Genomic DNA, 12,451 nt, shown 5'->3' on the forward strand with positions numbered 1-12,451 from the left:
GGACCAGCTAAGTCACTCTTATTCTGCACATTCCGATGTCCTGTGGGTGTTAGTTGTGGGGATGTTCTCACAAAAGTGAATCCATTTACTCCGACAGGAAGGACATACGTTCTTAATGAAAGTGATGTAATCCAAACCTAGTCAGCTTTATTAAAATGTAATAGGTGAAGTTCCAAGACAATTTATTGGGAAACTGGTTTCAACTCAAAACTTAATTTTTGTCTCAGGTTATTGTTAATGTATATTTTATAGAAAGTTGTTTCAAAATTATTGTTAGTACCTACTGTGTTAAATTTAGCTATGTACAGATACCTATTACTCAAAAACAAGCATTATGTATTTAATTGTTTAATAGTTCCATTTCAATCATCATGGACCAGAACTGTTATGTAAATACTTGTACTTATTCATACTTTATTTCAGTTTGTAGTTAAATGCACAATTTCTTGTTTTTGTTATATCGGTTAATGTACCGTTAGTGAAGTTGTATGAAATTAAAATAAGTAATCAACTTAATTATAAAATATGCTGATTAGTTTTGGTTTAATAAGGTGATGTGTTGATATTTCTAATACTTTTTTTACTTACCTTTCAGTATATTTTAAAGACATTCCTGTTTGTTAAAGGTCAATTTGGTCAAACTAGGGCCGTTGGTGAAAAACAAGAGACTGGAATAATTTTTTTTTTAACAATGAACCCATCATCATCTCACATTTATATTTTGTCATATGATTTACAAAAGTATGAAGCAGTTATGGAAATATTTTGAAAATTTTCAATTATGCACTTTTTGTAAAAAAAAAAATTAAATCAAAATATTAATTATCATTTTGAAAAAGGTTATTAATTAGAAGCTATGTTTTTTGTCTATCACTGGAAAGAGCATGAAAAATGCTGCAAAATGACACTTTTCCCAGTTCCTCAGCTCAATTAGGACAGCTCCTAGGACAATCTTAAAAAAAGTCCGTTCACACCATTTTTGGCTGGTTTTTGAAAGGTTTACATAGCCATATTTCAGGAATGGTTTGACACAAAAAATTGAAATTTGGTATTTTTCTTTGTCTCAGTGCCCACTATAAGTATACCAACTTTCAGCAAAATCTAAGAGCGTGAGGTAAAATAGGTGTGTTGATTTGACATGGAATGACTACTACACAAGACAGTAAGAGTGCACATTGATTCCTAGGGTCAGTTATTTGACTTGCCTTGCAGTGAAGAACAAAACAACATAAATAATCCCCCCATCTCTCATTTACCTCATATAAACAAAGTGAGGGGAGCCCACTGCAGCTGCCATCTGTTGTCGATTTTGCAAAAGTTGCAAACATGTGTCTGCTGCTACTAGCATCTCTTGCTGCAAGTCTCGCTGTTGCTGTTTCTGTTGCTGTTGCTCCAAGTATTGCTGCTGCTACTGTTGCAGTAACTGCTGCTGCCACAACTTGAGGAACTCAGGATACATACCACAATGCAAAAGTTGCAAAGCGAAGAAGTTCTCATTGTCAATTTTCTGTACTATTCTCCGTAGGTAGGAACACAGTTTATGATTATTCGTACTAATGATAAGAACGAGACTGGCACAAGAAAGCTGCTGGTTCTAATGGTAACTGACAGCGGAGATGTGGTGAATTAATGATCAGCACTAGTTCAGAGTATAGTCGAGTTGTCTAAACATATACCACAATCCAGGGAAAAGTCCAAATCCAGAACGTTAATCAGGTAAGGTCAAAATTACAGTCTAATGCATAGTCACAAAACTATACACTACTGAATACAATATCAAATGAGTGTTAATAGTATCATTTACACTGATTAGTAAAATAGTGTTTTACAGAAGGGAATGCATGTAGTGCCATAAAAATGAACAGCAACTAAAAAACGGCATCACATTTGTGTTTCTTTAGTTTCTTAGGTACCCTGGAAGCTATGCAGGACAATTTATTTATAATTCTCTTGTAACTTACAGATATTTATCAGTACAAAAAAATGGAGAGTAAATAGCAACAGACCTGAGCTTTTGCGAAAAGAGGTCATATATATATATATATATATATATATATATATATATATATATATATATATATAAAACAGAAAGAAACTTCCACATGGGAAAAATATATTAAAAACAAAGATTCCAAGACTTACCAAGCGGGAAAGCGCCGGCAGACAGGCACATGAACAAAACACACAAGCACACTCACAGAATTACGAGCTTTCGCAACTGGCAGTTGTTTCGTCAGGAAAGAGGGAAGGAGAGGGAAAAATGAAAGGATGTGGGTTTTAAGGGAGAGGGTAAGGAGTCATTCCAATCCCGGGAGCGGAAAGACTTCCCTTAGGGGAAAAAAGGACAGGTGTACACTCGCACACACACACACATATCCATCCGCACATACACAGACACAAGCAGACATATTTTCAAATATGTCTGCTTGTGTCTGTGTATGTGCGGATGGATATATGGGGAGGTCTTTCCGCTCCCGGGATTGGAGTGACTCCTTGCCCTCTCCCTTAAAGCCCACATCCTTTCGTCTTTCCCTCTCCTTCCTGAAGAAGCAACCATCGGTTGCGAGGACTAGTAACTCTGTGTGTGTGTTTGTGTGTTTTGTTCGGGTGCCTGTCTGCCGGCGCTTTCGCGCTTGGTGGGTCTTGGAGTCTTTGTTTTTAATGTATTTTTCCCATGTGGAGGCTTCTTTCTATTATATATATATATATATATATATATATATATATATATATATATATATATATATATATATATATATAAAACAGAATGAAACTTCCACATGGGAAAAATATATTAAAAATAAAGATTCCAAGACTTACCAAGCGGGAAAGCGCCGGCAGACAGGCACATGAACAAAACACACAAACACACACACAACAAAATTACGAGCAAGGAGTCACTCCAATCCCGGGAGCGGAAAGACCTCTCTTAGGGAAAATATTGGAATATGTCTGCTTGTGTCTGTGTATGTGCGGATGGATATGTGTGTGTGTGTGCGCGAGTGTACACCTGTCCTTTTTTTTCCCCTAAGGGAAGTCTTTCCGCTCCCGGGATTGGAATGACTCCTTACCCTCTCCCTTAAAACCCACACCCTTTCATTTTTCCCTCTCCTTCCTTCCTTCCTGACGAAGCAACTGCCAGTTGCGAAAGCTCGTAATTTTGTTGTGTGTGTGTTTTGTTCATGTGCCTGTCTGCCGGCGCTTTCCCGCTTGGTAAGTCTTGGAATCTTATATATATATATATATATATATATATATATATATATATATATATATATATATATATATATATATCCACACAGCAAAATGAAGTTTTGTTCACTACACTTCCAGTCAAATCACTGACTGTGGAACCTAGGAAACTTTTATGGAATGCAATGCGTACATTATTTAACATATCAAATAAGCCACCACAACCACAACTGAAAGCAGAACCATACAGATGTGATGAAAAAAGTCAGAAACAATAAAAATGTTTCCCAACGCAGAAGAAACCAGTTCCACAATTGTTGCTACAAACAACAAATGGTAAGAACCATTGAGAGATTTGCTTTTGAAACAAAAGTAATTACATTTAAAAAAAACTATTCATGTGTTAGAAGGTCAAGTGAAGTGCAAGAACGTGCAAAAAATTAGACTCCTCACAAAATTGTTACTTGTCAGGGAAAGTGCCTATCATAGTAAGAACAGACAACAACAGAAATATATGATTCTCTGCACGAATGCATGTTTGTATCATCTCATTTTCAAAGGAATAAGCTGCAATTATACATATATTCAAAAGTATTTCTTCATGAATAAGTTGTATCAGTGAGATTCAGCTGTTGTTAGACTCTCTCTTCATAATTTACTAATACTTGCAATCCAAAAATATAATAACTATTTACTTAATTGTACAGAAAAATAATTAAAGAAAAACACCTATCTTACAGTTAGCTTTCTTGCTGCTGCTGTCATTCCAGTTGATAGACTGTAACAACATCATAACTTTATATCTTAAACTGTGGTCAAAATGCTCTGCTATTCACTGGCATGTACAAAAGACTAGTGACTAACGAGAGGCTGGCCGCAACTGCCAGGCTGCAGTATATCAGTAAACACTCGTTAGAGGTTGGTGCCACCTCACAAGGTTGCTGAGATGGCTGCTGCACCCCAAGAGGGTACGAGCTGCGGCTGTCACCTTGAGTCCGGTTATCTCTGATGTGTTCATTCTATCAATACTCAGGCTTGATGAGGAATATGAATCACCCACAGAAACTAAATATACAGCACATTGCCATATACTCTTAAGTGAAATGTGTGTGTGTGTGTGTGTGTGTGTGTGTGTGTGTGTGTGTGTGTGTGTCACACACCCATGCGATTGCACGTCTAAACTTAATAAGAACTTCACAAAAATCAAAACCATTTCAATAGCAAAATTATGGGTTATTTTATAAGTACGCTTTTTAAGTCATCAAAAAATTATGCTTACATCTTGCAGTGTGTTATGTTTTAGGTAATATTTTCCATTTTTGACAACAACATTTGTTCGAGACTTTTTCTCATGAGTGCTGCTTGTAACTTGACACTGAACACCACCTTTGCCGTCATCCTCTACAATAATCCTGTTGCGAGCCAACTGTTCTTGCATCAGGATCACCTATAACAATAAGCACATGCATTCTTAAGTACCATTAAAATTCTATATGCTTTAATGAAAAAACTCATTCTAATCATGTTTATTGCAAACACAGTATGCAATCATAACAGTTCTGAAATTCATAGGTTCTACACATTTTACTGTTTGAAACAAATACAACATTTAAAACATAATTTGCTACACTGATCTCTGAGAGGGACACAGAACTCTGAGGTAGGTGTGTGTGTGTGTGTGTGTGTGTGTGTGTGTGTGTGTGTGTGTGTGTGTGTTTGTTTTAACTGGCTACAAGAAAGAGAGGAGACATGGACTGGAACAAGTATGGAAACAACTAACCCTAATGCGTCACTCCTTTATCAATTTTGGTGTCAGAAATGACCATCTAACCACACCAAAATGGTGGACAAAGGCAGATGCAAATTGTATCAATCAAACATTTTGTAAAATAAAGAATAATAATACATCTTTCAGTCTAATGATAGGTGGTATCACAAGTAGTAGCCAGCTATCAGAAATGAATAGATTATCGAAAGTATCTGCATGTGACCCAAATGATTCAACTGTATAAATCATGAATCCTCCACAAGAAAGCATCTACACTTGTGATAAAAAGTACAAGAAAACCAAATTAAAGGTAAACAGAAGTAATTCTTTTGTCTATACCTAAATATGATTGTTAATATAATGTAATTGGATAGATTAAAAAAAATCTCCTGACCAAGCAGTGGCAGCAGTGCATACGCACACACACAAAGGGCTGTCTTATGCAAGTTTTCAGAGCGAGTGGATCCTTCTTCTGGCAAAAGAGATGCAGGGAAAAGAAGGGGGAGGGGAAGGAGGGGGAGGGTGATAAAGAGGGGTGAAGGACACATAAAATATACTGAATACATAAGAAATCTACCCATCAAATGGCGGCAGGAGAAAACATATGCAAAGGTTACAGGAAAGTGTTTGATGCTCACATGAGATGCAAGCAGCAATCTGGAGGGCATGAGGAAGGGGAAGGGGGGCAGGGGAAGGGGAAGGGATAGTAGTGTATGGTTGGGGAGAGAGACTATTACTGCCTGGGGGAGTGTGCAGCGACTAGACTGACAACAGGTGCAGTATCAGGAGGTTGTGGAGCTGTAAGCGAGGGAAAAAAGGAGCAAAAAAGAAGAGGGGGTCCTCCCCTACAATGATACCTTTTCTGAATTGTGCAGATGGGAGTTATCCTTACAACACATTCTCTGCTCCCATAATCATCCCAGCCTCAACCTACAGTAACATACACTCCCCAGAAACTCCACCCAGCAGTTTCCACCCTCTCTGTCCTGTCATCTCCTCCCCACTCCCATCTCTCACCCTGTTTACTTGCAGCCCTCTGCCAACTCATCTGCCTGTCTTTCCCCACTCCTCTCCTTCTTTACTGATGAAGCCTGTGGATGAAAGCTATATGTGAATATCTTAATTGTGTCTGTCTGCAATTTGACGTGTCTTCTTTACAATAAGAAGCAATCTGTCTTTTCCTGCACTGTCAAAAACAAAGGTTGTTAAGAGAATAAAATACTGTATAAGGTGGGTATGGTTGTCTGCCATTAAACTAAAAATATCTCAGCCAGGCATTCTGCAACACACTAACACCAACAGTCTAGAAGCTGAGGCTGAAGTTCCAAGAATTCACAAAATTTTCGATCGCATATCAGACTCATCCTATCATCAGTTAAAACATAACACAAGTCTCCACTTAAATTGACTGCTGGCCTGGCAATAGAATCTCACACACATGCCATTCAAATGTGGATGAAGGGCAACAGGCAGATTCCATATTTCTAGATTTCCAAAACAGATTCTACATGATACCCCACAGCAGACTGTTAATGAAAGTACGTGCATATGGAAAAGGCCCCCAGATATGTGCCTGGCTCAAAGACTCCTTAAGTAATAGAATACAGTATTTTGTCCTTGATGGCAAGTGTTCATTAGAGACGGGTAACATCAGGAGAGCCCCAGGGAAATCTTATAGGACTGTTGCTATTTTCTATATACATAAATCATCTGGCAAGCAGGGTGGCAGCTATTGTTCGCTGATGATGCTGTAATGTACAGGAAGGTGTTGAAGATAAGTGTCTGTAGGTTGATACAAGGTGACCTAGATAAAATTTCTAGTTGGTGTGATGAATGGCAGCTTGCTCTTAATGTATAAAAACAAACCCTTAATGTAGGAAAAACAAACCCTTAATGTGCAAATACAGCATCAGTAGTGTTATGCTTGACACAGTCTCCTTGTTTAAATATCTGGGCATACCGTTGCGAAGCATTATGAAATGGAACTAGCATGTGAGGATTGTCGAATGGTCGACTTCCATTTATTGGGAGAATTTTAGGAAAGTGTGGTTCATCTGTAAAGATGACTGCATATAGGACACCAATGTGACCTAGTCTTGAGTACTGCTCAAGTATTTGGGATCTGCACCAGGTTAGATTGAAAGAAGACATCGAAGCAATTCAGAGGCGAGCTGCTAGATTTGTTACCAGTAGGTTCAATCAGCATACAAGTGTTACAGGTATGCTTTCGGAGCTCAAGTAGGAATCCCTGGAGGGAAGAAGACATTTATTTCGAAGAACACTATGGAGGAAGTTTAGAGAACTGGCATTTGAAGCTGACTGCAGAACGATCCTACTGCTGCCAACATATATTTCACATAGGGACCACAAAGATAAGATATGAGAAATTTAGGGCCCATATGAAGGCATGTAGACAGTCATTTTTCCCTAGCTCTATCTGCAAATGGAACAGGAAAGGAAACAACTAATTGTCACACACCATACGGTGGCTTGCGGAGTATGTATGTATGTATGTATGTATGTATGTATGTACGTAGATGTAGATGTAGGTAGATGTGTCACAGGTACCACCAAAATAATTATGAGTTCTTCAATTAATTAAGAAAGCAATGAGTAAGAGAAAAAGAAGTGCTACATGGAGACATATCAGTGCCACTGTTACATGTATATCTTCATCCATACTCTATAAGTAACTGAAGTGCATGACAGAGGATACTTCCCATTGCACCAGTTGTTAGGGCTTCTTCCTGTTCCATTCTTGCATGAAGTGCAGGAATAATGGTTCTTTAAACATCTGTGTGTGCTGCAATTAATTTAATCCTGTCCTTGTGAGCCCTGTGCCACTGATTTATATTACTAGATTCATCACCTAAATCTGTTTTATGTTTGTTGTGCCAGAAACAGGAGTGACTGAGGACGCAGGGATCAAGCACTTTGTATACTCCAACTTTGTTCTTAAAACTTTGTGAGTACGCTTTCAAAGGATGATTTGCATCTGTCTTCCAGTGTCTGCCAGTTCAGTTCCTTCATCCTTCAGCATGTCTGTGACTCTCTTCCATGGGTAAAGGAAATCTGTTACCATTTCTGCTGCCCTTCTCTGTTTATGTTCCACATCCTCTGTTAGTCCTATTTGGTACAGGCCTGCACACTTGAGCAGTGTTCTATGAAGGGCTTGACAAATGTTTTGTAAGCAATTTTCTTCATTTCTCTCTGACTGAATGGAAGGATGGCAGAGATGGACAATTGGTTTCACCGATAGCAACATGTTTTCCACTCCCAGTAACTCATCAGTGCACGACCTCTTGATTCAACAGTTACCTTGTAGCTTACAGAGATATATAGCACAATGGACTGTGGTTATATCAGTGATGAGCATGATAGTTTTCTTGCATCCAGAATACTGCAGCCTTATCTGGTGTTAGTAAAAAGAGAAAAATGGTATGGATCATTTGGATATTTTTTTGTAATGTTTGTCACACCAATTGGATTGATTGTAGAGCACTGACTGAATCTGGACAAGAAAGTTATTACTACTATAATGTCTCATCTGCTTCTAGTACCTTAAGGATTATTTACATCACTTAATGTTCACTGGAAATGGTTCAGGACAGTAAATAGTGAGGGTATGTCCATGGAAAACTAAGGAGCAGTCAAAAGTGTTTCCCTGCTTGGATCCTTTTATGTATACTTTACCAAATTGCAGTGCTAATCCAAATATTGAACACTGACAATTTAAAAGCACACTAGGGGTGCTTTCATTTTTAAAACATGTTAGAGCTAAAATAAGTTTACATTTGTAAAGGGATCCAAGACAGCCTTTTGCTCCAACCATAAATACCTAAAGGCATCTCAAAAGGACAACTCTTGAAGTAAACTCTAACAAATTCCAAATTCACCTTATATGATGATTATCAAAATATTTTGCCCATAAAAAGGTGGAAGGAGAGCAGGGAGGGGGGTGAGGTACAGCAACAATGGTAAGATGAGCTAGCAATTTTACCGATTTTACATTTTACAGGCCTTTCACACAGTATTTTCTACCTGCTGTAAAGAGGGAGTTCAATGAACTCCACAGAGAGGATGGGAATTGGATACTGTCTTAAAATCAATTTAAGCATGGTGGATTGCATCTTCAGGTAAGATATCCTAGCAGGTCCAACATTGTGCAACTGTAATCAATCCATGACTGTACAAAGACTCCATAAAACTGAAACAAATAAGTTTGGTCTGATCCCTATGTCTTGTTACGGGTGCATCACCAAAATTTTGAGTGTTAATGCATCTCTAAGGTGCGTCAGCCAATTCAACTTATCTAAAATGAGACTCAGGAAACTAAATGAATTCTGAATTTAAAATGATGGACTTCTGTAATTTATGTGTGATTAAAAACATATTACTTGCTAAAAAGAACACACATATTTATCTGCAAGTTACCGGTCCATCGTCCACATTGCACAGTCCGATTGCTGGTGAGAGTCTAACCAGTACAATTGACTCACTAGCTCATTCATTCATTAGTCAATGTCTATTGAGTTGGGATGTGGATAACATAGGAACAAAAGGTCTGTTTCAACACGGGCAATTCAACTGAAACTGTGAAGAGTGATTTCTTCGAAAGAATGGCACAGCACCTCCTATAGCGCAAAGCATTGAACTATGGCACCAGCAGCTTAAAGTCGTTTATCACTAATGTAGTGAGAAGTGAACATGTTGCTCTCATAAGCTCATTCAAGACAGAGTCCAATCAACAGAATTCTGCACATACCCCTGATGTTACTAATCAGTCGCATAAATAACTACTAAGCTGTATACAGGGGCAAATTATGATAACTAAAAAACCTCAACTGTTTAGGACTAAACTGAGGTGAGGAAATGCAGGACAAGACAGCCAGACACAGAGTCGGGAGGCTATGGGGCAGGGAGATTGGGGATAAAGGGGGAGGGAGTTGAGTGGAGCAGAAAAGGAGAGGAACAGGGATGTGGGAAAATCAGGCAGGTCTGTTGGCACAGGAAGGCACACAATGAGGGTGAGGGGATGTGAATAGGGGTGAAGTTACAAGATTAGGAATGGGAAGTGTTGGGTGTGTGGTGTGAGGACAGTAAGTTACTGTAAGTTGAGGGTGGGATAATTTCAGGAGCAGGAAATGTGTTTTAAGGATAGCTCCCATCTGCACAGTTTAGAAAAGCTGGTCGTGAAGGAGAGGATGCAAATGGTCCGGGTTGTAAAGCAGCCGCTGAAATAAAGCATGTTATGTTCAGCTGCATGTTATGTCACAGGGTGGTCTACCATGATCATGACCACAGTTTGGTGGTGGCCATTCATCCTGGTGGACAGCAGGATGGTTGTCATACCAATACAAAAAGCTGTGCAATGATTGCAGCAGATGTGGTATGTTATGACATGGTTGTTTTCACAGATGGTCCAGCCTCTGATGAGGTAAGATTAGCCTGAGACAGGATTGGAATAAGAAGTGCTCGTGAGCTGATCAGGCAGGTCTTACACCTGGTTCTTCCGCAGGGATATGGTCCCTGTGGCAAGGGGTTCAGATTAGGAACGGCATAGGGATGAACTAGGATGCTGTGCAGGTAGGAAGGCAATGGGATGCCATTTTAGGAGGGGTGGGAAGGATTTTGGGTAGGATGTGGAGGGGACGGAAGGATCTTAGGTAGGATGTCCTTCACATCAGAGCATGAGGACAGACATTCAAAGCACTGATGGACGATGTGGTTCAACTGTTCCACTCCGGTGTGGTACTGTATGATGAAGGGAGCACTCCTTTGTAGCTGGTTGTCAAGGGTGGTGGCAAGATTGGGGATGAATGGGAAAATGGGAAAGGAGATCTATTTGCAGACTAGGTATGGGAGACAGTGCCTATCTGAGAAGATCTTGGTGAGACCTTCAGCATATTGCGTAAGGAAGTTCCTGTCACTGCAGATATGCTGTCTCTGTGTGGCTAGGCTGTGTGGGAGAGATTTTTTTGTGTGGAAGGGGCGACAGCTGTAGAAATGTACGTGCTATTAGAAGTTGGTGGGTTTAATGTGGACAGAGGCGTTGATGGAGGTGATCAATGTCCATGAAGGTGGCATGTTGGGTTGAGGAGGACCAAGTGAAGCAGATGGGAGAGAAGGCGTTGAAATTGTGCATGAATGAGGGTAGGGTGCCTGGTTTTAAGTTCACATCATGATGATATCACCAATGACTCTGAACCAGACTGTGTTTAGCATTTTGGGAGGCTAGGAAAGTTTTCTCTAGACAGCCCATAAAAGGACGGCATACGAGGGTACCATGTGGGTGCCCTCGGCTGTGCAGCAGATTTCTTTGTATACTTTCTATTCAATGAAGAAGTAGTTGTGTGTTATGATAAAGTTAGTAAGATGTATGAGGAGTGAGGTAGGGTGTATGGAGTCTATAGGACATTAGGAAAGGTGGTGTTCAATAGTGACAAGACCATGGGCACGAGAGGTGTTGATTTATGGGGAAGTGGCAACAACAGTGACAAGTAGGGATCCAGGAGGTAAAGGGATGGGGATGGTGGAGAGACAGTTAAGGAAGTGGTTGGTATCTTTGACGTGGAAGGTTGGATTTCAGGCAATTAGTTGAGAGTATTGGACAATGGGGGCCAAAATTCTTTCAGTGGGGGCACAGTGACCAGCAACAATGGGGCATCCAGGATTGTTGGTTTTGTGGTTTTTGGGGAGCTTATAGAATGTGCATGTCATGGGAGCGAGGAGGGAAATGGATTCAGTGATGAGGTTCTGGGAAATGCCTGAGGCTTTAAGCATGGACAGGAGGTTATGCTGTACTTGTCGGGTGGGATCACTATGACAGGGTTTATAAGTGGAGGAGCCAGTTAATTGGCAGAGGCCTTCCACCAGGCAGTCACTCCAGTTCATAACTTGCCTGAATCAAATCACCCAGAACACAGTCCTATTGCAAGATGGCGGCTGTCCCTTTATGGTTTTGGTTCACCCCTACACAGAAAACCCCCGTATATATGTCACTTAATAAGCTTGTAGTTCCACTAGCCTAATTTAGAGCTTTTGATACATTAATGACATTGAAATTATGATTGCCTCATTAGCTATGTGTTACAACTCTAGTCTAATCCGATACCTTACACTCAAGTTAATGTGCAATAATTTGCCCAAAAATTCAAAGTTAAACAATTACAAACTTCACTGTAGTGCTTAAAATCATTTCATATACTCTGTGCCATCAAATATCACAACAATTATTAATATGGCTCCACTTTCTTTTTTATTCTTCTTTCTATTGCAATATTCAAAATGGCATCTGTGGGTGATGTACATTACAAGCAACTTGCCATCATTGAATTTCTCACTGCAGCGAAAGAACAGTGGGGAATATTCACAAACACTTGTGCGAAGTCTATGGAGCATCTGCTGTTGACAGAAGTACAGTTAGTCACTGGGCACAGAGGGTGAGATCACCAGATGGCAGTTCAGTGGAGCTCCATAATTTGCAGCGGT

The 12,451-nt window shown here is 39.7% G+C and overlaps 1 protein-coding gene across 2 annotated transcripts in view; it reads right to left on the minus strand.

The window, feature by feature from the left end:
- LOC126284528 (DNA-directed RNA polymerase III subunit RPC2) overlaps positions 1 to 12,451 on the minus strand; it is a 168,166-nt gene that overhangs the window by 103,299 nt on the left and 52,416 nt on the right. For both annotated transcript variants that reach the window (XM_049983522.1, XM_049983523.1), the window contains one exon: positions 4,472 to 4,639. In XM_049983522.1, the coding sequence (XP_049839479.1) occupies positions 4,472 to 4,639 (168 nt within the window). The remainder of the gene's footprint in view (positions 1 to 4,471; positions 4,640 to 12,451) is intronic.

Source organism: Schistocerca gregaria, chromosome 8 (assembly GCF_023897955.1).
Source record: "Schistocerca gregaria isolate iqSchGreg1 chromosome 8, iqSchGreg1.2, whole genome shotgun sequence".
NCBI lineage: Eukaryota > Metazoa > Arthropoda > Insecta > Orthoptera > Acrididae > Schistocerca > Schistocerca gregaria.